Source organism: Labeo rohita, chromosome 12, assembly GCF_022985175.1.
Source record: "Labeo rohita strain BAU-BD-2019 chromosome 12, IGBB_LRoh.1.0, whole genome shotgun sequence".
Lineage (NCBI taxonomy): Eukaryota > Metazoa > Chordata > Actinopteri > Cypriniformes > Cyprinidae > Labeo > Labeo rohita.
This window is the reverse complement of record NC_066880.1, coordinates 27,276,612-27,298,717: the sequence shown is the minus strand read 5'-3', so window position 1 is coordinate 27,298,717 and position 22,106 is coordinate 27,276,612. Positions and strand designations below refer to the sequence as shown.

The following is a 22,106-nucleotide window of genomic DNA, read 5'->3' as shown; positions in this document are numbered from 1 at the left end:
GTAGACAAGGTAATTGGAAATAAAAGGTAAATAATAAGTTATCATTCTTCAGTATACAGTCATGTGAAAAAATTAGGACATTCAACTGAATTCCATGGTTTTCATGTCAGGACATCATTAAAAACCACCACCACCACAACAGTAAAATTATGATGTAGTTATATTTAAATAGTGTATTACATATCATTTATGTACATAATTAAAAAATGTATTACAAAACTATATAATATTTAAATTAAAGGGTGTAAAGATATACAAAACATCAACATAACAGGAAATAAAATAGAAAAAAAATGACAAATTATAAAGTCAGTAAAATAATTATGCATCCATTTCTTCACAAATGATTTGACAAACTATATATCTGCTGACAAAGTCATTAGAAATAAAAGATAAATAATAAATTATCATTCTCCAGTATATAAAAATTGATGTGATGCAGAGTATGAAATGAATTATTATTTAGAGCTATTTAAACATAGGTGAAAAAATAAAATTGCTAATCAATTGGTAGTGCACATGCACTATCATTTAAAAGTTTGGAATCAATAAAATGTAAATGTTTTTGAAATAAGGATGCCTTTATCTGCATTTAAAAATTCTTACTGAATGTGTATCTTTACATATAAAATAAAGAAAGTATTGGAAGAAGCAACAGAAGATAAGATGGCAAAGAATATTGTGGAGGAGATGTTGCAAAAGACGAAATTTTTGATTCTGTATCTATGGATGAGAATGATACAAGAGGAAGTCCTGGACAGCTATAACTGTAGTCAGGATCGGCTCCAGCAGGGGTAAACTGCACAAAACCTGGAGGATCGCTGCACACAAAGGAGCTGATCCATTCCTGATAGCGTGATACTCTGGTGTACACACCAGGAAGTTCAGGTCGGGCACAGTCAGTCCCAAAGCTAACAATACCAGATTGAACCCATACAGAGCTCTGTCTGCTCACCATCGGTCTTCCTGAATCCCCCTGAAAATACACATCAGTAAAATAAATGGGTGTCAGTAAGTTAATTGTTTTTTTCCCAGGAAATGAATACTTCCATTCAGCAAGGATGCACTACACTGATCAAAAGTAATAGTTTTTATAATGTTACAAAAGATTCAAATTAAAACTGTTCTTTTAAACTTTCAATTCAAAGAATCCTAAGAAAAGAGTACGAAAAGTATGAAGCAAAAAAAAATGGTTTCAACATAATAAGAAATGTTTCTTGAGCAGCAAATCAGCATACTCTGAGGGATCATGTGGCAAAAAGACTAGAGTAATGATGCTGAAAATTCAGTTTTGGAATAATTTACATTTTAAAATATGGTAAAATAGAAAACAATTATTGCAAATTGCAATAATATTTTACAATATTACTGTTTTTACTGTATTTTTAATCAAATAAATCTAGCTTTGCTAGATGAGAGACTTATTTTATATCGTCCCTAAATGTTCGAATGGTAGTGTATGTTGACTATACTGTATCATAATAAAATATACACATTTGCAAATATGTTATTCAAAGCAAACCATTGTGCAGACATGGCAATTTGGAAATGTGAGGAAAATAATAACGGTGCATAGATGTTATGTTTTGTCCATCAAGAACTATCAAATACAAGTTACTTAGAAATATCTTGTTACCAAGTGCCTCAAAAAGTTTGCGAATATTTTTCAAAGTTTAGACATTAACCTCCCATATTTTGTCAAACCTAGTAATTTATTCTTCATCTGAAGCACTCATCTTTATCCTGTAAAAACAAGTCTGAGCTAAACAGAGCGTTTTTGTACCTGACATGAGTCCTTGCCTCCTTCCAGTAGACCAGCACAGATCATGTTGTCTGTTATATTTCCAACTCCATAGAGACAGTTGCACTGTCTGTTACCAATAATAGGAACATAAACTTCCTGTAGAACATTAGGGGATGGAAGAGCCACTGTAGGAAAAACACGAGATGTTATTTACTCTGCATAGTCACTGACTATCCTGTTTTGAATGGTATTGTAAAAGGTGTTTCATGCTGATTGTAATGTGAAATAAGAATGATTTTTTACCTCCTTCACCATTGTCACCCCACCCAGTGATCCAGCTGTCTGTGCCTCTGTTGAACACACTGTTATGAGCTGCTAGACACACAGGTCTGATGTAGTCATTGAAGGTGACGGGTGATCTCAAGCTGAGAAGGGCGATATTGTTGTCATTTGTTAAATGGTTGTAACTGGGATGTTTGATGATTAACCTCACATATCTGAATACTTCATTGGGGTTGAAGCCTTCCTGGGTCTGTTGCCCCAAAACCACGGTGTAAAAAGAGGGGGGGATCCCTGAGGAAGACAAATAAATAAATACCAAAAAAGAAAAAACAAAAAAAAACAAACAAAAAAAAACTAATAGTAAGAAACTAAAAGGCTAAATATATAATAGCAGTTTTTTTTTCTTTTTTTTTTAATAAAACAGATGATTAAAATAAAATATTTAAAAATCTAAAATGTTTCATATTTGCTACACTAGTCTTTATGGCCTATATACAGTAGGATAGTGAGAAAATGGAGCTTAAACTCAAGGAGAAAAAAAAAAATCCACATCAATTATATTCAGAGCCCCAAAGCACACTTCGGAAATAGCACGACTGCCCTTTGCTGAGAAGAGAACAATTGTTTTGCACAAAACAGCCACTGAAGCACATAACAAATATTCCAAATGCAAGAAAAGAAAGAGCTAGCATGAACTTCTTAATTACTTTTGAAGAAAAAGATATCTGAACAGAAGGACTGTAGTACTGTAAAAAAATCATTTCAACTCATACGTTAAAACAACTTAAATTGACTTAACTTAAAAATTTTAAGGCAGCTGCTGAACTTAAATTTTTAAGTTGAAACTGGTGAAAACTTTTTACAGAGTAGACTGTCCACAACAGGTCTTTAAGAAAAGTTTTAATCATGTTGACAATTTAGAGTAATTTGGGTATCAAATACGATACAATAGGCTTTTAGTGTTAATCAATTCCTCCAAAAAAATTGGAAACTACTTAAAACATTTGTTGTCATGGGTAGGTGGCTGTAATGAAGTGTACGACAAAGGAGATAATCAATCTTTTAATCTAATAATAAACGCAATAAACAATAACGAGGAGTGATGTGACATTTGAACCGAGGCATTGTAGCTTGTGTTGAGAATAAGTTGGCATGCCAGATGAAAACTCGATTCGAGGCTTGTGTTGTTAATGTAGAAATCACATGACCAGTGACAAACAAAGCCTCACTTTCTGTCCAATCACGTGCGCGTTTCACTTTGTGTTGTTTGATTCTATATTCAACCCCCCCAGATCTATCTTTATGAGTTTTCATTAAGACCTATTTAATTACACTTTTAAACACAAGAGTCGTATAAGTAATATAAAAAAAAAAAAAAAAATTATTTCAGGAAAATAAAATGTTGCAATTCATATATGTGTACATTATTCTTCTATTACATCATATTGATATTCATACTGGCATTAAATGCCACAGTTTAATGGGCAGGCCTAAATAAATTTATCACAGAAAGAAATTCAACACACACTCTTTTATTTTTGCACGTAATACTGTCTACAGCTGAGGTCTTCAACCCTGTTCCCAGGGACCCACTGTCCTGAAGACTTTAGCTACAACCCTAATCAAACTGAACCCATCTGAAGTGGCCGAATTAAGTAAACTCCTCAAGACTGCTTGAAAATTGCAAGCAGGTGTGTTGAAGCAGGTTGGAAATAAACTTTGCAGGAGAGTGGGTCCTTAGGAGCAGGGTTGAAGACCTCTGATCTACAGTACATGGCAGGGGTGTCAAACTCCAAATGAAATTGAGTTTACCCATTAAAGCAGTGGGCAGCAGACAGCACCCACTCTTTGTTGATGAGAGAACCTCCACAGATGTGTCTGCTTAACCGAAGAACACTAGCCTGCCAGGGCCAGCGTCCAGCTGAACCATTCTGACCTCCTACTATCCCGCTGCTGGTGGTAACTTGGGTTATTCCACACATCAGAGCACTAGAAACATCATCTGAGGAAGCTAATGCAAAAGAAACAAAAGTGTTCCTCAAGATCTTCTCAAGCAGTACTGTTGCAGACGCATACACTTTTAGAGCTTTGTACTGTTGTTTTCAAGTGGCTAAGAAAAGCCATATTCACATACAGAAAGTCTAAAATGTGTGTGTATGTGTATGTGTGTAGTTACTGATAAGTCAATATTTTAAAAATGTTGGATGTAGGCACGTGCACAGGTAGGGCTCAACCTGTGCAGAGCACATGCCCTTTTTTCCCTTACACTCAAGTGGCCTTTTTTTGGTGGTGGTGTTTTTTTCTTCTTCAATAAATCAATGTCTGTTGGTCACCCTTTACATTTGTCTGCCTGTTTCACAAATATTTAGCCAGTGAAATTAAAACGAGCTTGTGACTAAATCTTGTTGGATCAGCTCAAACTGTCAGTCAAACCTCATACAACTCCACCCCCTCTGTCTTGACGGAATGAAGTTGCAAGGGTAAATAAAGATCTTGTTGTTTGAATAGGTACAGCGATTTCTTTGCGCAAGAAACACTATGTCTATAAAGGCTTATATTTTATAAGAGAGAGAGATAGAGGGCTAGCATTTGCCATCTAGTCTATACAATAGCCAATACACTTAAATAGCCTGTGCATACAGTAGCATTTAATTTCAAAATGAGATGTTTGGCCAAATGTATTTTACAACAGAAAAAAACTGAGCGCCCATATAGCTACAACAAACTTTGTAACCTGTTGATGCTGCCATTTTAAAGATGGATAAAATTTGCTTTACCTTCCCAATTTACTCTTCTCAGTGACTCACATAAACATTTTAACCAAATAATACAAATCAGCTTGTAACATATAGAATAGTTAAAAATATATATATTTATCGTCAAACTATATTACTACTATTATTATTAATAATAGTGAATAAATCTAAAGCTGTTGAGACTATTATTTTGTGTTAATTTGTTATTAAGATGTGTTTGGGTGGGGGGGTACACTGTAAAAAAACAATTTGTTGAGTCAGCTTAAAATAATTTGTGACCTGGCTGCCTTAAAATTTTAAATTCAGTCAACTCAAAAAAAAAAAAAAAAAGTTTATTCAACTTGACATGTTAAATTATACTAAGTGACAGCTTAGATATTTGAGTTGAATCAACATAAAATTTTAAGACAGCTGGGTTACTTACCCATCTGTTAAGTTTAGCAAACACAATTATCTAAGTTGTTACTTAGTACAACTTAACATTTCAAGTTGACTAAACTTATTTTAGTTGACCGAACTTAAAATTTTTAGGGCAGTGGGGTAACAAATTATTTTAAGCTGACTCAACAAATTGTGTTTATTTTTTATAGTGTATGGGGGTGCCCTTTTTCAGTTTCAGCACATGCCCCTCAAAAGGTTTGTGTACGGCCCTGGTTGGATGGAAAAACCCACCCACGAAGACTCATTAGTTCTGCATGAATCATGTAAATTCAAAAGATTCAAAACAGCAAATCTCACCAAAAAGTGCAGAGTTTTCAGCTGATATGTTTCACTTACAATTATCATAACCTTATTAAAGGCAAAAATCTACTTTTGTTGTTGATGTTGTTTTGGAAGAGTCATTCAAAATTCAACTGACTCAAATACCTCAGGCGACACAAGCTAGTTTGAATCTACATTCTGCTACAGACGTATTATTTGCACAATGATTTCACCCAAAACAGAGATATCAATTATTTTACTGTATTTGTTATTTATACTTAACTATCAAATTGGCAATTTCATATTAATGTACCTTGGGGATTGGTTTTGGTACAGAATCCTGCAAAACAAAACAGAGGCAAATGTTTACATATGTACCTAAACTGCTTACATCTCTGTTACACACAATATTTAAATAATTAAAAACATTTAGATATGTTTTGAAATTAAAATGCTAAAATTAGATATCTGAAATTGCCCTAAACAACACATTTCATGAATACAAATATATACCATGGCTTTCTGATGAATTGTCAACGCGAAATACCCATCTACCCATGACATTGACGTTGCTTGTGTATGACAGATGTGCGATGTCAGAAACAGGAATTGAAAAGGAATTAGTAGAGTTAATCGCGTCAAAGCCAGACTGTTAGTGAAGAAAACAAAGAAGTAAAAAAAAATCACATTAAATCCACAACAAATTCATACTGCTAAAGACTGTAAACTGAAGTAATGCAATATTTTGGCACATTTTCCACAATGCTTTACCTCTACAGCATATGGAGGCTGGACAATATGATCATAATGTATGAGTGTAAATGATAAGTTTTTGCCAGACACCAAAACCACTTGAAAGGTCAATTCCTGGAAGAGAGCGGAAAATCTATGGAGTCAATTTTGTGCCAATATTCACCAAACAAATCCAGCATTTTGTAAATAAACACAATCTGCTATGCAAAGAAAAACTTGACTTTCAAACAAACACAAAGTGATTTGCAAATACAAAACTCTATCTGAGAGAAAATGCAGTGGTATGGAGAAATATATGTATTGTGTGTTACAACTGTGAGACTCATTTGCCTTTTTATGAGGAAACTTGACTTGATTTTCAGCTGGCTTGATGTGTGCAGGCAGATTTTCTCATAAATGCAACTGAGCAACTTCCTTTTCCAAAAACAGCAGATGGCGCTGTCATTTTATTTACACTAGTCTCCTGAGACCTGAAACACCTGTTTACCTTTTCAGGGAATACAGCAGACCAACATGAGTGGGGAACAGGTGAGTTTCTGTCTTACTATGTCTATAATTAACCATTTAGATGTTTTCAAAAAGCGACCCTATACTACAATGTCAGTGAAATTCGCAATAAGTGCTGTAAAGTTGTTAACATGATTAACATGTAATATTAAAAGGCAAATGTATTATGGAGAGCAACAATATTGTGTACCAATAATGAAAGCTTAGACAATTTAATTTTGTATCAGATATGGTAATATTACCATAGAGAAAATTTATTATTAATAAAAAACTGAAAACAAATTGCATTATTTAGTACAATATCTAAAACATTTTAAACATTGTAACACTGTGCAATCATTTGTGTCTACAATAATTATGTTTTTTTTTTTTTGTTTTTTTTAACTAAGCAAAATGATGAATATTTCTCTTCTGGAGTCACTCTTGTCCTGTGAATTGGGGAGAAGGATCAAGTTCATGCTGATATAATACTAAGTTGAAAACCGTGATTGAAGACCACGCCAGCACGTTTTGTCACGCTTTCTTGACGACCACGAAAAGAACTAAAATATGAGCATGGCATCATTAGAAACTGCAAAGGGTCTACCTTTATTTGTATATAGTCTGTTCCCTACCTGTTCCCCACTCATGTTTTTCTCCCTGAAAAGGTAAATGGGTGTTTCAGGTCTCAGGAGACTAGTGTAAATTGACCGACAGCACCATCTGCTGTTTTTAGAAAAGGAAGTTGCTCAGTTGCATTTGTCAGAAAATCTCCCTGCACACATTTCAAGCCAAAAATCAAGAAAATCAAGCCAAGTTTCCTCATAAAAAGGAAAAGAAGTCTCACAGGTTGTAACACACAATACATATATTTCACCATACCACTGCACTTTCTCTCAGTTTTGTATTTGCAAATCACTTTATTTGTTTGAAAGTGGAGTTTTTCTTTGCAAAGCAGATTGTGTTTATTTGCAAAATGCTGGATTTGTTTGATGAACATTGGCACAAAATTCACTCCATAAAATTCTTCATTAATACAAGCATAATTCTGGATATTCCATTAATTTCAGCTCACTGAAAATAAATGAATTAAAATGCATGCTAACTTACTGACTTTTTGTTTCCAAAGTACGGTACTTTATCCCATGTAACAACAAAAACCCAAGAGGCGGAGAAGTTTGAGTTGGGAAAATACTTATTTATCTCTCTTGAAGCCCGATTCAAGAGATGAGCATCTGTTACTTGTCGGTAGGAGATGGTTCCTTTCTCAGTATTATCAATGTCTGTCCACAGTGGAGCAATGATGTCTATGGATGAGTATGCAGGAAAATAATGGGGATACCACTGGTAAAATGGTCCATCAAAGGTCAGGTCTCCATTATTATTCACCTGTAGGATCAAAACCAGTTATCTGGATTTTTAAGTAACATCATCTATGTAGAATATATATTAATGACTATTGTGAATATCACAATGTTTCTTACAAATATTTTGTCATATACATGGCCAAAGTACACAAATGGCTGCAGCAGAGGAATCAGTGGAGAACTTCCATCATCCAACTGCGGGCTCATCTCATCCTCAACATCTCCATATGGGTAGAATATTCCTAATATTCACAATAATATTATTGAGTGTTTTTCTTTCAAGGCTATTTATCAAATATTGTGATATTCTCCATATTAAGCAGAGAAGTTACCCTCCTCGGGTCCACCATCAACCCGAAATACCCAGCGTCCCGGTACATTGACATTGCTGGAGTTGAACAGTTTATTTTCATCAGGCACAGGGACTGAAAAGTAATTTGCTGAGTTTATTGTATCATAGCCAGCCTGCGAGTAAATAAAAGAAAAATGTATTTAATAAATTAAATGACCAGGTAATATAATCTTTCGAATATTTTTTTTCTTTACTAATACAATGACATTTTACTAATACAATGACATTTAGGGTCCCATTAATATAACCAGACATTCAAAGTTTTGTACCAATATTTTTATTCTACCCTACCTGAAAACTTTGATCCGTTGAGGAGATATTTCCATAGTTCATTATGATAAAGGAAAGAGTTCTGCAAATGATTAGAACGACTTGGAAGGAGGATTCCTAGGAAAAGTCCAGTAAAAACATTAGGGTTCAATGAGTTATAAGCAAAGTCTATAAACAAAACTCATTTAAACTAAATGTATAGGGGCTTTTGCACTGGGTATAGGAATTTAGTTATAGAAACTAGCCACAAGGGTCCCCACAGCATTAAATTTTCCTGTTTGCATTTGCACCACCAGTAGGAACTCTAATGTTGGAACCAGCTTCCAGAAAAGATCAGATGTTGTTTAAAATCCAGACATAAAACAGTTGTGCATTTACTGAACGAGCACTGTGCTATGTCCCAATGATTGCACTGTATTTTATGTATCCTGATTTATTTTATTATTAACTGTTTTAATTAATTTAAAATTTTAAAGGGGTCATCGGATGCAAGTTCACTTTTACATGTTACTTAAACATTAATGTGTGCTGACAGTGTATGTACAAATCTACCCTATAATGATAAAAATCCATGCAGCGGTTTTTAATTAATCTGTAAAAATAATATTCCCTTTTTGAAATCAAGCCATTCTCAGATGCCTATTGGTGTGGTGTGATAGTTGACTGACATGAGCATCTTACCTCAGACCCGCCTAAATCAGCTGTAACAGTCCGACCTCCATTGTTTCAATGCAGGAGCAGGGATGTAAATTAGACAAGAATATCTCCGATTGAGTGATTGAAGTGTTGTTGCTGGATGTAATAATGAACATAGTGGTCATCATTTACTACTGATATCTGAGCCGCTAAAGATGCAGTGGATTACGTTTGTTTGTAAAGGGAATACACCTTCCGATCTACATATATCCGTCTATGTTCGCGTGAATCAATCGTGCTAGTTAGCAAGTTTAGCGGCTAAACGCGGCTAAAGTAAACAGGCTCGTCACTCCACAAAGAGAAGAGTGGGGTGGGGCAAGCAGAGCTCATTAACATTTAAAGCAACCTCGACCAGAATAGGATGATTTTTGCAGAGCTGATTTTGGCAAGGTAAAAAAGGTGTTATTTACATTACCACTGAGAAATTTTAACCAAAGCATGTTATAGACTTGTCATTAAGACCCTAAAATGGAAAATTGGCATCCGATGACCCCTTTAATAACTAAAATGTATTCTTTGCTTTTATTGCTGTGATTATTTTATTTTATTTTATTATTTCTTTTTTTGTGTGTGTGTGTAAGGCACTTACATAATTTTGAATGAAATGTGCTTTAATCTTGCCTTGCCTATAGGGCAGCAACGTCATTTAACTGTGGCATGTAGCATCATCAACAACTGGTAGATGGACAATTGAGAATTGCCTGGATTTCGGCATCAATCCATCTATTGCTGTTTTTCGTGTTTGTGGAGTTTGCTTGTGTGTGTTTACATGGTTTCACATGACTTTGCCCTACCCTAGTTTAGTCCTCCAAAAGACGTTCCTATAGCAGAAATCATTCCCCGTTTCTGGGGTGCAAACACCTCAATAGTAATAGGAACTATGAAAACGTTCCTTTAATGCAAAAGTTTCATATTGTCAAGAATTTAAAACTCAGTTTCAATTTCTGCTGAGATTTACACTAAACTTACAAACAGGAAGATTAACGCAACCATTCAATCTACATACCGTTGTGGGGCTGTTCAAGTAGGGAACTCTATTCCAAGTAGCGATGAAGACTGTGTGTACTGAAAACCCATAAAGAGGAAAATACTGATTGACATCATTTGTCGCCTGGTCCAAAATACGGCCACGAGTTACAACGCGATAGGAGATGCTTCCTCTGACACCACAGTCAAACTTTGCCCAGAGTGGAGCTATAATGTCTCTAGCAGAGTTGGCAGGGAAAGCCTTGGGGAGTCCTTCATAAAACGGTTCAAACGTCAAAAGTCCATTATTGTTGACCTATAGTAAAGATTTGAACATTTAACTGAGGCAACATAACTTGTAATACATCAGTGTCTTTCAAATGTAGGGTTAAGCATGACATCTCACATATATGTTGTGATATTTACGTCCAAAGTACAAGAAAGGATATTCCAAGTGCAGAGCTGGCGAGCTTGCATTACTTTGACAGGGATGCTGAGAGTCCTGATAGCCAGTTGGATAAAACAGACCTGAAAAAAAACCATGTAATTTCATGTTATGGCCTTAATGGTACAGTACATACCAATATTAAAAGTTAATTAAATTGGGCGAAGAAAAAAAAGGTTGGGATGCACTACCACGTTTGATTGGCAAAATATGAAAAGCCCAACGGCCCGTAACATTGACATTTGTGGACTGGGTCAGGCTAGCGACGTTAGACACAGGAATTGTATAATAACTAGTTGAATCATCAGTGTCATATCCTGCCTAAACAATGAAACATACAAAGATGTTCATTACTGGTCTGTGGATAAGAGGAATTAAAATTCTACAAAGAAAAAAATGTCACTTTAATGTTATAACAATTTGACTAAAACACGTGGTGTTGAAAATCTTTCTCACCAGTGCAATCTCTTTAGTTTGGGGAATGCCGCCGTAATTAAATACAATAAATGACAAACCAGAACCGGAGATCAGCAGTACTTGAAAAGAGGAATTCTGCGGAAGAAAAACAACACAATATCAATTTATCACACAGTCACAATACAAGTGAAAAAAAAAGAATAAATAAATAAGGAAACAAATCTTACCTGAGCTGAAGTGTTGGAATATGTCACATTATCCCAAGTACAAATAAAAACTGAGTCAGCAGTGAAATTTGTATGAGGAAAATATTGACGTATATCATTTGTAACTCGTTGTAGTACTCGAACACCCTTGAATTCTTGAAAGTATAAATCACTGTTGTCAATATCTGTCCATAGTGGAGCAACAATGTCTTCTTTTGCAGGAAGAGTTGGGGGACTTAATGGAAATGATAGCCAGTTGAAAAAAAGAAATCCATTTTTGTGAACCTACAAGGAGGTTTGAAGTAACAGCTATTACATGTTAGCAAATAGTGTTAATGATTAATATAAGTGATAAATTGCTTTAAAAAATGAAGTTGCATTAATGAGTGTCCTTACATAAACAGAGCTGCATCTGAACCCGAAATAAGAAAATGGTGTCTCCAAATAGTGCTCTGAAAATCCATAATACTCCTGAAGGTTTTGTTTTTGCCCATTCCTAAATGGATAGAACAGTCCTGCAAGTATACAAGCTATTTTTCAGCACACTTCTTTTAATGAGTTTAATGAATTGTTCCAAATGTCTTGAACGATAAGCAAACATTGAACGAAATATGCAATAAATGCAATGTATTTTTAATTAATAAATTACTGCACCATTGTTTTCTGATGCTTTGTCAACTCGAAATACCCATCGACCCATCACGTTGACATTGCTTGTGTATGAAAGGTATGTAACATCAGAGACAGGAATTGAAAAGAAATCAGTTGAATCACTTGTGTCATAGCCGGACTGTCAATCAAAAGTATAAGAGGACAAAAAGCTCTGTTAAGATCAAACACAAACATCATAAAGTGATTAATAATATATTTTGATCAGTGAATTTTCCACACTGCTTTACCTCTACATCATATGGAGGTGGGGCAATATGATCATAATGCATGAGTATAAATGACATATTTTTGCCAGACACCAAAACCACTTGAAAAGTTGACTCCTGGAAGATAAAGGGAATAACTTACAGTAATGTCTGTGCAGGAAAGAGTCATATTAGTGAGTCATAAAGAGACTTACTGTCCCTTTGTGTTCATAGTACGGTACTTTATCCCACGTTGCAATGAAAACCCATGAGGCAGAGAAGTTCAAGTTAGGGTAATATTGGTTTATGTCTTTGGATGCCCGATTCAAGAGACGAGAATCTGTTACTTGTCTGTAAGAGATGGTTCCTCTATGTGTAATGTCAATGTCTGTCCATAGTGGAGCAATGATGTCTCTAGACATGCGTGCAGGAAAATAATAGGGATACCACCGGTAAAATGGGTTATTGAATGTCAGATGTCCCTTGTTATTCACCTGTTATGAGACCAAAATAGTGTTAGTTATCTGGATTTTCAAGTAACATGTTTAATGTGGAATAAAAAGCTTCTCAATTCATTTCAATAAAATTTAAATTTAGTGTACAATGTCATAAATGTGACAATGCTTCGTACATGCAGTTGATTATAAATAATCCCAAAGTAGGTAAACGGCTGTGCCAGGGGGATCAGAGGAGAACTTCCCAAATCCTCTGCAGGGTTTTTTGTATCCTCGTCATCATATGGGTAGAAAATTCCTAGAAATGTAAATCATAATATTAAATGGTTGAGTGTTTTTTTTTTTTTTTTAAATAAAAAAAAAAAGACCAACTGCAAAAATCCCTAAAATATTTGTAAAAATGTATCAGGGACACATTACTTGACACTGGTCATGATGATTTTCTTCTGCTTTTGTAAGTTGTAACTGGTCTGATCTGATCAGATGTGATTCTTGTTTTAAAAAGTCTGTATCAAACAGTCAAAATAATTACCCTCTTCAGGCCCACCATCAACACGAAATACCCAGCGTCCTGACACATTGACATTGCTGGAGTTGAAGAGCTTATTTTCATCAGGCACAGGGATTGAAAAATAATTTGTTGAGTTTAATGTGTCATAGCCAGCCTGCAAGTTAAAAAAAAAAAAAAAAAGACAAGAAAGACAAGAAAGAAAACAAAAAAGAACTAATAAATAAATTACATTTATATGAACAGGTAATATGATAATGTTTGGAACATTTTTTTCTTTACTAATTCCACTGAAAGACATTTAGAGTCCCATTATTTTCATCTGAATTTGAAAGTTTTGTAGCAAGATTCTTATTCTGTTCAACCTGAAAGCTTTGATCAGTTGAGGAGATATTTCCATAGTTCATTATGACAAAGGAAAGAGTCCTGAAAATGACTAGAACAACTTGGAAGGAGGATTCCTAGAAAAAAAGACAGTTAAAATAATAAATAAATATTTCAATGAATAACAGCTATAAATAGTAGGGGTGTAACAATACATGTATTCATACCGAACCGTCAAGATACGGGCATCTCGGTTCGGTGCATGAGGCCTTACAACGAATACAGGCAATTCACCCTCAATCCAGAAGGGGGCGCAGTAATGCAACTCTGTTTAATAACCACCGGCAGAAGAACAGCGAATGATTCTGAACGCTTCTCTCACTGACAAAGGAGTATACTTTAAAGGCTTGCGCACTCAACTGTCTGCAAAATGGAGCTTTGTGCTCTTGTATTATATTTCCATATCTGTAATGCATCCAAATGCTAAAGTATTATTTATTATGTAAATTATAGACTTTGTACTTCAGTCACGTTCTAACGGTGACACAGTGAGGCAGGCACGCTGATGTTTGGTTTACTGTGATTTATTGTAATTTGTACTACTGTCTGTTTAAAGTAAATGAAAAGAAACCTTGCATAGTAGATTTTTTTTTTTTCTGTTGTACTGAAACTGTGACCCTCGAACTGAGGTACATACTGAACCGTGATATCTGTGTACCGTTACACCCATAATAAAGAGTCTATAAACAAAACTCACTCAAGCTAAGTCTATGCAATCATTTGAATACATTTGAAATGATCAAGGATGTAAAACTCAGTTTCAATCTCTGTCTAGATATATACTAAACTTAGGTTTAAGAAGATTAACGTAACAATTCAATCTACATACCATCGTGGTGCTGTTTACATAGGGCACCCTATTCCAAGTAGCGATGAAGACTGTATGTATTGGGAACCCAAACTGTGGGAAATATTGTTTGACATCATTTTTTGCCCGGTCCAGAATACGGCCTTGAGTTGCAATGCGATAGGAGATGCTTGCATTGACGCTACAGTCAAACTTTGCCCAGAGTGGAGCTATAATGTCTCTAGTAGAGTTGGCAGGGAAAGCCTTGGGGAGTCCTTCATAAAACGGTTCAAATGTCAGATATCCATTATTGTTGACCTATAGTAAAGATTTGAACAGTTAACTGAAGTAACATGACTTGTAATACAGCAATGTGCTTCAAATGTAATGTTTAATATAATATCTCACATATATGTTGTGGTATTTGCGTCCAAAGTACAAAAAAGGATACTGCAAGTGCAGAGCTGGTGAGCTTGCATCACTTTGACAGAGATCCTGAGAGTCCTGATAGCCAGCTGGATAAAACAGACCTGGGGAAAAAAGAAATGTCATGGCTTTGTCATGCAAATTTACAAGTATAAAAAATTGTTTTTCAGCATATTTATTTTAATTAATTTGTATCTGTCAACATTTCATTACATATCGATTGTCTAATGAACTGTTTCAGATGTCTTGAATGATAAGAAACTTTTAAACAAGATATATATTAAATGCAATGCATTTTTAATTATTAAATTACTGCACCATTGTTTTCTAATTCAAGGTCAACTCGAAATGCCCATCGACCCATGACGTTGACATTGCTTGTGTATGGCAGATATGTAGTGTCAGAGACAGGAATTGAAAAGAAATCAATTGAATCACTTGTGTCATAGCCGGACTGTCAATCAAAATAACAAGACGACAAAAAGTTCCGTTACAGTCAAACACAAATAACATAAAGTGATTACAATAATATATTTTGATCAGTGAATTTTCCACACTGTTTTACCTCTACATCATATGGAGGTGGGGCAATATGATCATAATGCATGAGTATAAATGACATGTTTTTGCCAGACACCAAAACCACTTGAAAAGTTGACATCTGAAAGACAAAGAGAATAACTACATAAACACAAAGAACATGGGATGCTGTTTACTTATCACAATTTTCTGTGCAAGAAACTTCTGTCATATATTTACATTTACATTTGGTTATTTTGCAGACGCTTTTATCCAAAGCGACATACAAGTTGAGGACAATGGAAGCAATTAACATCAACAAAAGAGCAATGATATGTAAGTGCTATGACAAGTCTCAGTTAGCTTAACACAATACACGTAGCAAGGTTTTTATAAGTAAAAAGAAAACAGAATAGAAAAAGAAAACAAGCATTTGTTTTTTTTTTCTTCTTTTTTTAATTATAATAAATACAAAGAACCCAGATAGAAAACATAGAACAAATAAAAAATAGACAAGCTTGATTGTGAGCTTTTTTTTTTTTTTTTTTAAATAGAATTAGAATAGAGAGTTTTAACCGATTCTTGAAGATGGCTAAGGACTCAGCTAGTCGGATTGAGTTGGTAACATTTAAGGTAAAAGTCTGTGAAAGTGATTTTGTGCCTCTTTGGGATGACACAATAATGTGTCATTCACTTGCAGAATGCAAGCTTCTAGAGGGCACATAAGTCTGAAGTAATGAATTTAGATAAAGAGCTGCAGAGCCAGAGGCGGTTTTGTAGGCAAACATTAAGACCCTGGATTTTATGCAGCTATTGGTAGCCAGTGCAAATTGATAAACAGAGGAGTAAGGTGTCATATTAGTTTAGTCTAACCAAAAAGAGACTTACTGTGTGTGTGTCTAGATAGTACGGTACTTTATCCCACGTTGCAATGAAAACCCATGAAGCAGAGAAGTTCAGGTTGGGGTAATATTGGTTTATGTCTCTAGTGGCACGATTCAGGAGATGAGAATCTGTTACTTGTCGGTAAGAGATGGTTCCTTTAAGACTAATGTCAAGGTCTGTCCATAGTGGAGCGATGATGTCTCTAGTCGAGTATGCAGGAAAATTATAGGGATACCACTGGTAAAATGCCTCATTAAAAGTCAAATGCCCCTTGTTATTCACCTATTATGAGACCAAAAAGATCAGTCATCTGTGTTTTTCACTGACACTCTTAATGTAAAATATAAAACTACTATATTTAGTGTACAGTGTCTTAAATGTGACAATGCTGCTTACGTGTAGTTGATCATAAATAATCCCAAAGTAGACAAACGGCTGCGCCAGGGGGATCAGAGGAGAACTTCCCAAATCCTCTGCAGGGTTCTTTGTATCCTCATCACCATATGGGTAGAAAATTCCTATAATAAAGTACTTAAATTAAAATACAATTCCAAACTTTTGAAAATGTTAATGATTACAAAGGTTTTTTTTTGTTTGTTTGTTTGTTTTTTTTCACACACACCCACACCCACATATTAACTTCTTTCATAAATTGCATTCAATGCTTTAAAACGAGACACCAATGTTTCAGGAGTTTAGGGCACAGAATAGGACACATGCGTATTCGCTACCTGTTTTATTTCCTATTTGGGGTTTTGCATATACTTTGTTTTTTTAATATGAATTGTTTTTTTCCAAGGCATTGCTAGATGCCAGTGTTTTCTGTCATAACTATGCAAATATTTGGTTTCAAAACCAGTATCATAGTTATTAAACTATTTCTTGTTATGATTTTAAATCTGTATTTAACCTCAGAATGATAAGACATGTTTAGTCTGAATTTGTGGTGGCTGTGCTTTAAATTAAATTATTACACGGCTCTGTGGAATGCTTGATTCTGATTGGTCAGTCATGACATTTCAAGGTATGTTATTCCCCGATAACAAATGGTAAAAGCTAATAACACAGACTCATCCGGGCAACTTAAGTCGGTGCTATATCCGTGATCATTTTCCTTGGTGGAAGCTTTGCCTTTGGTTAGTTAAAAAAATACATAAATAAATAAATAAAAACTCAATATTATTTCAATATTATGTGTACAATTTCTTAATTCTGCCATCCTGGTATTGTGGAGTCACTCTATTTTATCATACAAGTGCAGCTGCTGCCATTTTGTTTTGTACACTGTAATGGATTATAAGATAAATAACAAACTGTAAGTACTAGCACTTAATTATTTATGTGGTGAAATATTGTGTAATAAAAGTGGTATGTCTGTATAGTTTGAACCTGCTGCTTGCTAGCAACTGATTTCTTCATGGAAGCTTTGCGTTCAAATATTTAAACTCAGATCAGTGTTTCGTGTCTAATTATTTACTTTTGTGGCAAGCAGCTGTGTAATGAGTGGGAGAATGTACATCCAGCAAAATAAAGATGTATATTATGCCTTACTTATTATACTCTTAATTCAGTGGATAAAGGATTTTAAGTCTGACAGTAATCAGTGTTGAGTGCAACTGTAAAGTTAACTCTGCCTGGTTTAAATGTTTCAAAATGATTAACAGTTGAAAATATTAGAACTTTAGAAAAGCAATCAAAAAGTAATCAAATGTAAGAAGTTACATTACTTTAATAAAGTAATTTAAAAGTTACACTACTTTTACATTTTAAATACAGTAACTTGTAATCTGTAGGCCTAACCTATTACATTTCCAAAGTAACCTTCCCAACACTGCAGCCAGCACTATATAGAAACACCTTACTTTTTTTTAGCACACACACAAAACAGACAGCTAGCAAATATTTACAAAATTGTTTGGGTGTTGATTTTAGTTTTCACCAGTGCTCCTCTGAAAATGCTTACTGCACTATTAAATGGTTCAGTGTAATGGTTCAGTGTTTTAAAAAAGACCAGCGAACCAACAATATTTATAAAAAATATTAGGGACATATTTTGTATAGTATTCCAACAGTTTAAAGTGGCCTAAAGTTCCTACTATTTACACTGATCACAAATATTTAGTTCAGCTGTTAGTATGCTGTAATTGGTCTGATTTGATCAGACGTGGTTCTTATTTTGAAAAATTCACGGCATGCTATCAAAAAGAGTCAAAGGATTACCGTCCTCAGGTCCACCATCAACACGGAATATCCAGTGACCCGGCATATTGACATTGCTGGAGTTGAAGAGCTTATTTTCATCAAGCACAGGAATTGAAAAATAATTTGTGGAGTTTACTGTGCCATAGCCAGCCTAAGGAAAAATAAATGAATCATATACGCTTTGCAGCACAAGATATGTATTAAGTGTGCTAATGTTAGCACTTAATACCAGAGTTCACGTACACCGTTCTAATGTTTTCTGACCTGTAACTGTTGATTTGCAGAGGAGATATTTCCGTAGTTCATCATGACAAAAGACAGAGAACCACCAGAGGCCAGAACAACTTGAAAAGATGAACTCTGTTACAGAAACAAAAACATTATCTTTAATAGACAGAGAGCAATTCTTTACAATTCTACATCGCCATAATAAATAAGTCTGATTACTGTAACCTGCTATATCTATTCTATTTTTTCAAAGAAGTTATGAATTGTCTTATATTGTAATAAAACGTACTCGGTTACTATCGTAACCTCGGTTCCCTGAGATACGGGAACGAGTACTGCGTCGTTAGACGCTATGGGAAAAAGTCCTTTTTTCTCCTTGACTGAAGCCTTTTTCATAAACGCAGTGCAACTGCACGGCCATTGGATCGTGCAGAGAAACGAAACGAGCCAATGACTCGGCAGCGGTGCTGCACGAGCCTATGGCGAAGATGCCCGCCGAAGCCCGCCAGAAGGGGCGGGGTCAATGGCTATATAAGCGGCCGCTTCACCATAGGGAATCAGGTTACTTCGACTGAAGCGACGATTATGTCGTGCAGCGACATGGTATGGCCCGTAACGCAGTACTCGTTCCCGTATCTCAGGGAACCGAGGTTACGATAGTAACCGAGTACGTTCCCTTTCGATACTACACTCGTACTGCGTCGTTAGACGCTATGGGAACCGGTCCATAAACGCCATGCCATGGAGAGAACGACCGAACCCGTACTTAGACCCAACGGCCCTAGTGACGAGTAGAACAAGGTCTGGTCGAGAATCGCTCTCCTGTGATTACTCATGCAGAAAGGATTCCCGCCTGTAGGGCGGGGATGTCTAGGCTGTAGAACCTAGTAAATGTGGACGGCGAGGCCCAGCCGGCCGCCGCACAGATTTCTGCCATGGATACACCACTAGACCACGCCCAGGAAGAGGCCACGCCTCTTGTTGAGTGGGCACGCACTCCGACGGGGCATTCTAGACCCAAGGAGGAATAGGCTAGGGAGATAGCATCAACTATCCATCTAGAAAGTCTCTGCTTTGTGACCGGTTGTCCCTTATTGCGGCCACCAAAGCATACAAAGAGCTGATCCGACTTCCTAAAGGGGGCGGATCGCTCGACATACATTCTCAATGCCCTAACAGGACAGAGCAGACTCAACTCTTGATCACCTTCCGAAGAGGGAAGAGCAGAGAGCGTTACCACTTGTGCCCTAAACGGGGTGGAGGGCACCTTAGGCACGTAACCATGCCTTGGTTTCAGGATGACCTTAGAGTCGCCTGGTCCAAACTCAAGGCAGGAGGGGCTTATAGAGAGCGCTTGCAGATCTCCTATACGTTTGACTGACACTAAGGCTAACAGCAAGGCGGACTTAAGTGTCAGGGTCTTAAGGTCTGCATCCGACAACGGTTCGAAGGGGGAACTCTTTAGCGCCCTCAGAACCGTGGATAGGTCCCAAGTAGGGATAGTGTGGGGGCGGGAAGGATTCATCCTTCTAGACCCCTTCAGAAAACGAATAACCAAGTTGTTCCTGCCAATCGACTGGCCTGCTATTGGGGCATGAGAGGCCGCTATAGCAGCCACATAGACCTTGAGTGTGGAAGGGGAACGACCCTTATCCAACAGCTCTTGGAGAAAAGACAGTATCACAGATATGTCACAAGAAACCGGATTTTTTCCACGGGTGGAACACCAGGTGGAAAAAACGGACCACTTAAAAGCGTAGAGGCGCCTAGTATGAGTGTGATGGGGGGCTATCTGGATGTGAAAGTATGCGTCTTTCAGATCCAGCGAGAGAAACCAGTCCCCTGAGCGAACGTGCGAGAGGATCTGCTTCAGAGTTAACATCTTGAACGGCCGTCTCATGAGGGCCTGATTCAAGCGTCTTAAATCGAGAATGGGTCGAAGAGTCCCATCCTTCTTGGGGACGAGGAAGTAGCGGCTGTAAAACCCCGAGTCGCTCTGGGCTGGATGGACCACTTCTATGGCGCCCTTTTCCAGCAATATCATCACCTCTGAGCGCAGGACGTGAACGTCCCTGCTCATCACCACGGTGGGGACCACGCCGCTGAAACGCGGGGGCCTTCGAGCGAACTGGAGTGAGTAGCCTCTTTTTACTATCCCCAATACCCAGTCTGACACTCCGGGGATGGCCTGCCAGGCCTCTGCCCGAGTGGCCAAGGGTATAATTGGTTCGGGCGGTTAGCCATCGCAATGGCACGAGACACCCTTTATGATTGGAAGAGGAAATTTGCTCTCTTTTTGAGGATGTTTGTGTTTTATTTTGTTCGCTGTCACAGCGACTGTTTGTATGGGCGCAAGACACATGGACCCAGTATTCACAACAGCTTTTACACAAAACACACCGCCCTCGGCACCCGGCATTGAGCGAGGTGCTTGGACCCTTATCCAACAGCTCTTGGAGAAAAGACAGTATCACAGATATGTCACAAGAAACCGGATTTTTTCCACGGGTGGAACACCAGGTGGAAAAAACGGACCACTTAAAAGCGTAGAGGCGCCTAGTAGACGGAGCTCTAGCTTGAGAGATTGTGTTCAAAACTCCTTCCGAGAGGTTCTCAGGTTCCCGTTCAAACACCACAGGTGTAAGGCCCATAGATTGGGCTGGGGATGCCAAATGGCCCCGTTCGCCTGAGAGAGAAGGTCTCGTCTCAAGGGGATCGGCCAAGGGGCTGCGCAAAGCAGCTGACATAGCTCCGGGAACCATGGCTGAGTCCTCCAAAGCGGGGCCACCAGGAGGAGCTTGTGACGTTGTTCCCTGACTCGTTTGAGTATTTGAGGAATCAAAGACGTCGGGGGAAAAGCATACAGGAGGAGGTTGGGCCAATCGTGGGCCAACGCATCTCTCTCTTTCGAAAAATATATTGGGCAATGAGAGTTGTCTTTTGAGGCGAAGAGGTCGACCTCTGCCTTGCCAAAGACCTCCCAAATTTTCTGAACCGTCTGCGGGTGAAGCATCCACTCTCCCGAGGGGACATTGCTTCGTGATAGCATATCCGCGCCCTGGTTCAGTTTGCCCGGCACGTGAACCGCTCTCAATGAAGCCAGGTTGCACTGAGCCCATTCCAGAAGATCCTTCACCAGAGTGAAGAGGAGTCTGGAGGAGAGACCCCCCTGGCGATTTATGTAAGACACCACAGTCATGCTGTCCGAGCGGACCAGTACGTGGTGTCCCTTCAGATCTGGCAGGAAGGCGCAGAGGGCGTGACATACTGCCAGCATTTCCAAGCAGTTGATGTGAAATCCCTCCTCTGCCTTTGACCATAGGCCGAAGGCTGGGCTGCCATCGCACAACGCCCCCCAACCCCTGTTGGAGGCATCCGTTGTGACTACCTTCCTTCTGCAGACCAAACCCAAG

At 37.3% G+C, this 22,106-nt stretch overlaps 1 protein-coding gene across 1 annotated transcript in view; it reads right to left on the bottom strand.

Annotated features, from left to right (window-relative positions):
• Positions 1-325: 325 nt before the first annotated feature.
• The window catches only part of LOC127173896 (uncharacterized), a 35,174-nt gene continuing 13,393 nt past the window's right edge, over positions 326-22,106 (bottom strand). The window contains exons 10-41 of the mRNA XM_051123962.1: positions 18,730-18,825; positions 18,484-18,616; positions 16,660-16,781; positions 16,267-16,545; positions 15,425-15,520; positions 15,178-15,313; positions 14,842-14,963; positions 14,476-14,751; positions 13,628-13,723; positions 13,287-13,419; positions 12,931-13,052; positions 12,515-12,793; positions 12,342-12,437; positions 12,097-12,232; positions 11,839-11,957; positions 11,464-11,727; positions 11,276-11,371; positions 11,011-11,140; positions 10,781-10,902; positions 10,415-10,690; positions 8,734-8,829; positions 8,423-8,555; positions 8,208-8,332; positions 7,834-8,112; positions 6,256-6,351; positions 5,998-6,133; positions 5,798-5,824; positions 3,839-4,037; positions 2,607-2,632; positions 2,048-2,317; positions 1,784-1,929; positions 326-976 (exon numbers count right to left, since the gene is read on the bottom strand). Coding sequence (XP_050979919.1) covers positions 620-976; positions 1,784-1,929; positions 2,048-2,317; positions 2,607-2,632; positions 3,839-4,037; positions 5,798-5,824; positions 5,998-6,133; positions 6,256-6,351; positions 7,834-8,112; positions 8,208-8,332; positions 8,423-8,555; positions 8,734-8,829; positions 10,415-10,690; positions 10,781-10,902; positions 11,011-11,140; positions 11,276-11,371; positions 11,464-11,727; positions 11,839-11,957; positions 12,097-12,232; positions 12,342-12,437; positions 12,515-12,793; positions 12,931-13,052; positions 13,287-13,419; positions 13,628-13,723; positions 14,476-14,751; positions 14,842-14,963; positions 15,178-15,313; positions 15,425-15,520; positions 16,267-16,545; positions 16,660-16,781; positions 18,484-18,616; positions 18,730-18,825 — 5,019 coding nt within the window. The 3' untranslated portion in view covers positions 326-619. The remainder of the gene's footprint in view (positions 977-1,783; positions 1,930-2,047; positions 2,318-2,606; positions 2,633-3,838; positions 4,038-5,797; positions 5,825-5,997; positions 6,134-6,255; positions 6,352-7,833; positions 8,113-8,207; positions 8,333-8,422; positions 8,556-8,733; positions 8,830-10,414; positions 10,691-10,780; positions 10,903-11,010; positions 11,141-11,275; positions 11,372-11,463; positions 11,728-11,838; positions 11,958-12,096; positions 12,233-12,341; positions 12,438-12,514; positions 12,794-12,930; positions 13,053-13,286; positions 13,420-13,627; positions 13,724-14,475; positions 14,752-14,841; positions 14,964-15,177; positions 15,314-15,424; positions 15,521-16,266; positions 16,546-16,659; positions 16,782-18,483; positions 18,617-18,729; positions 18,826-22,106) is intronic.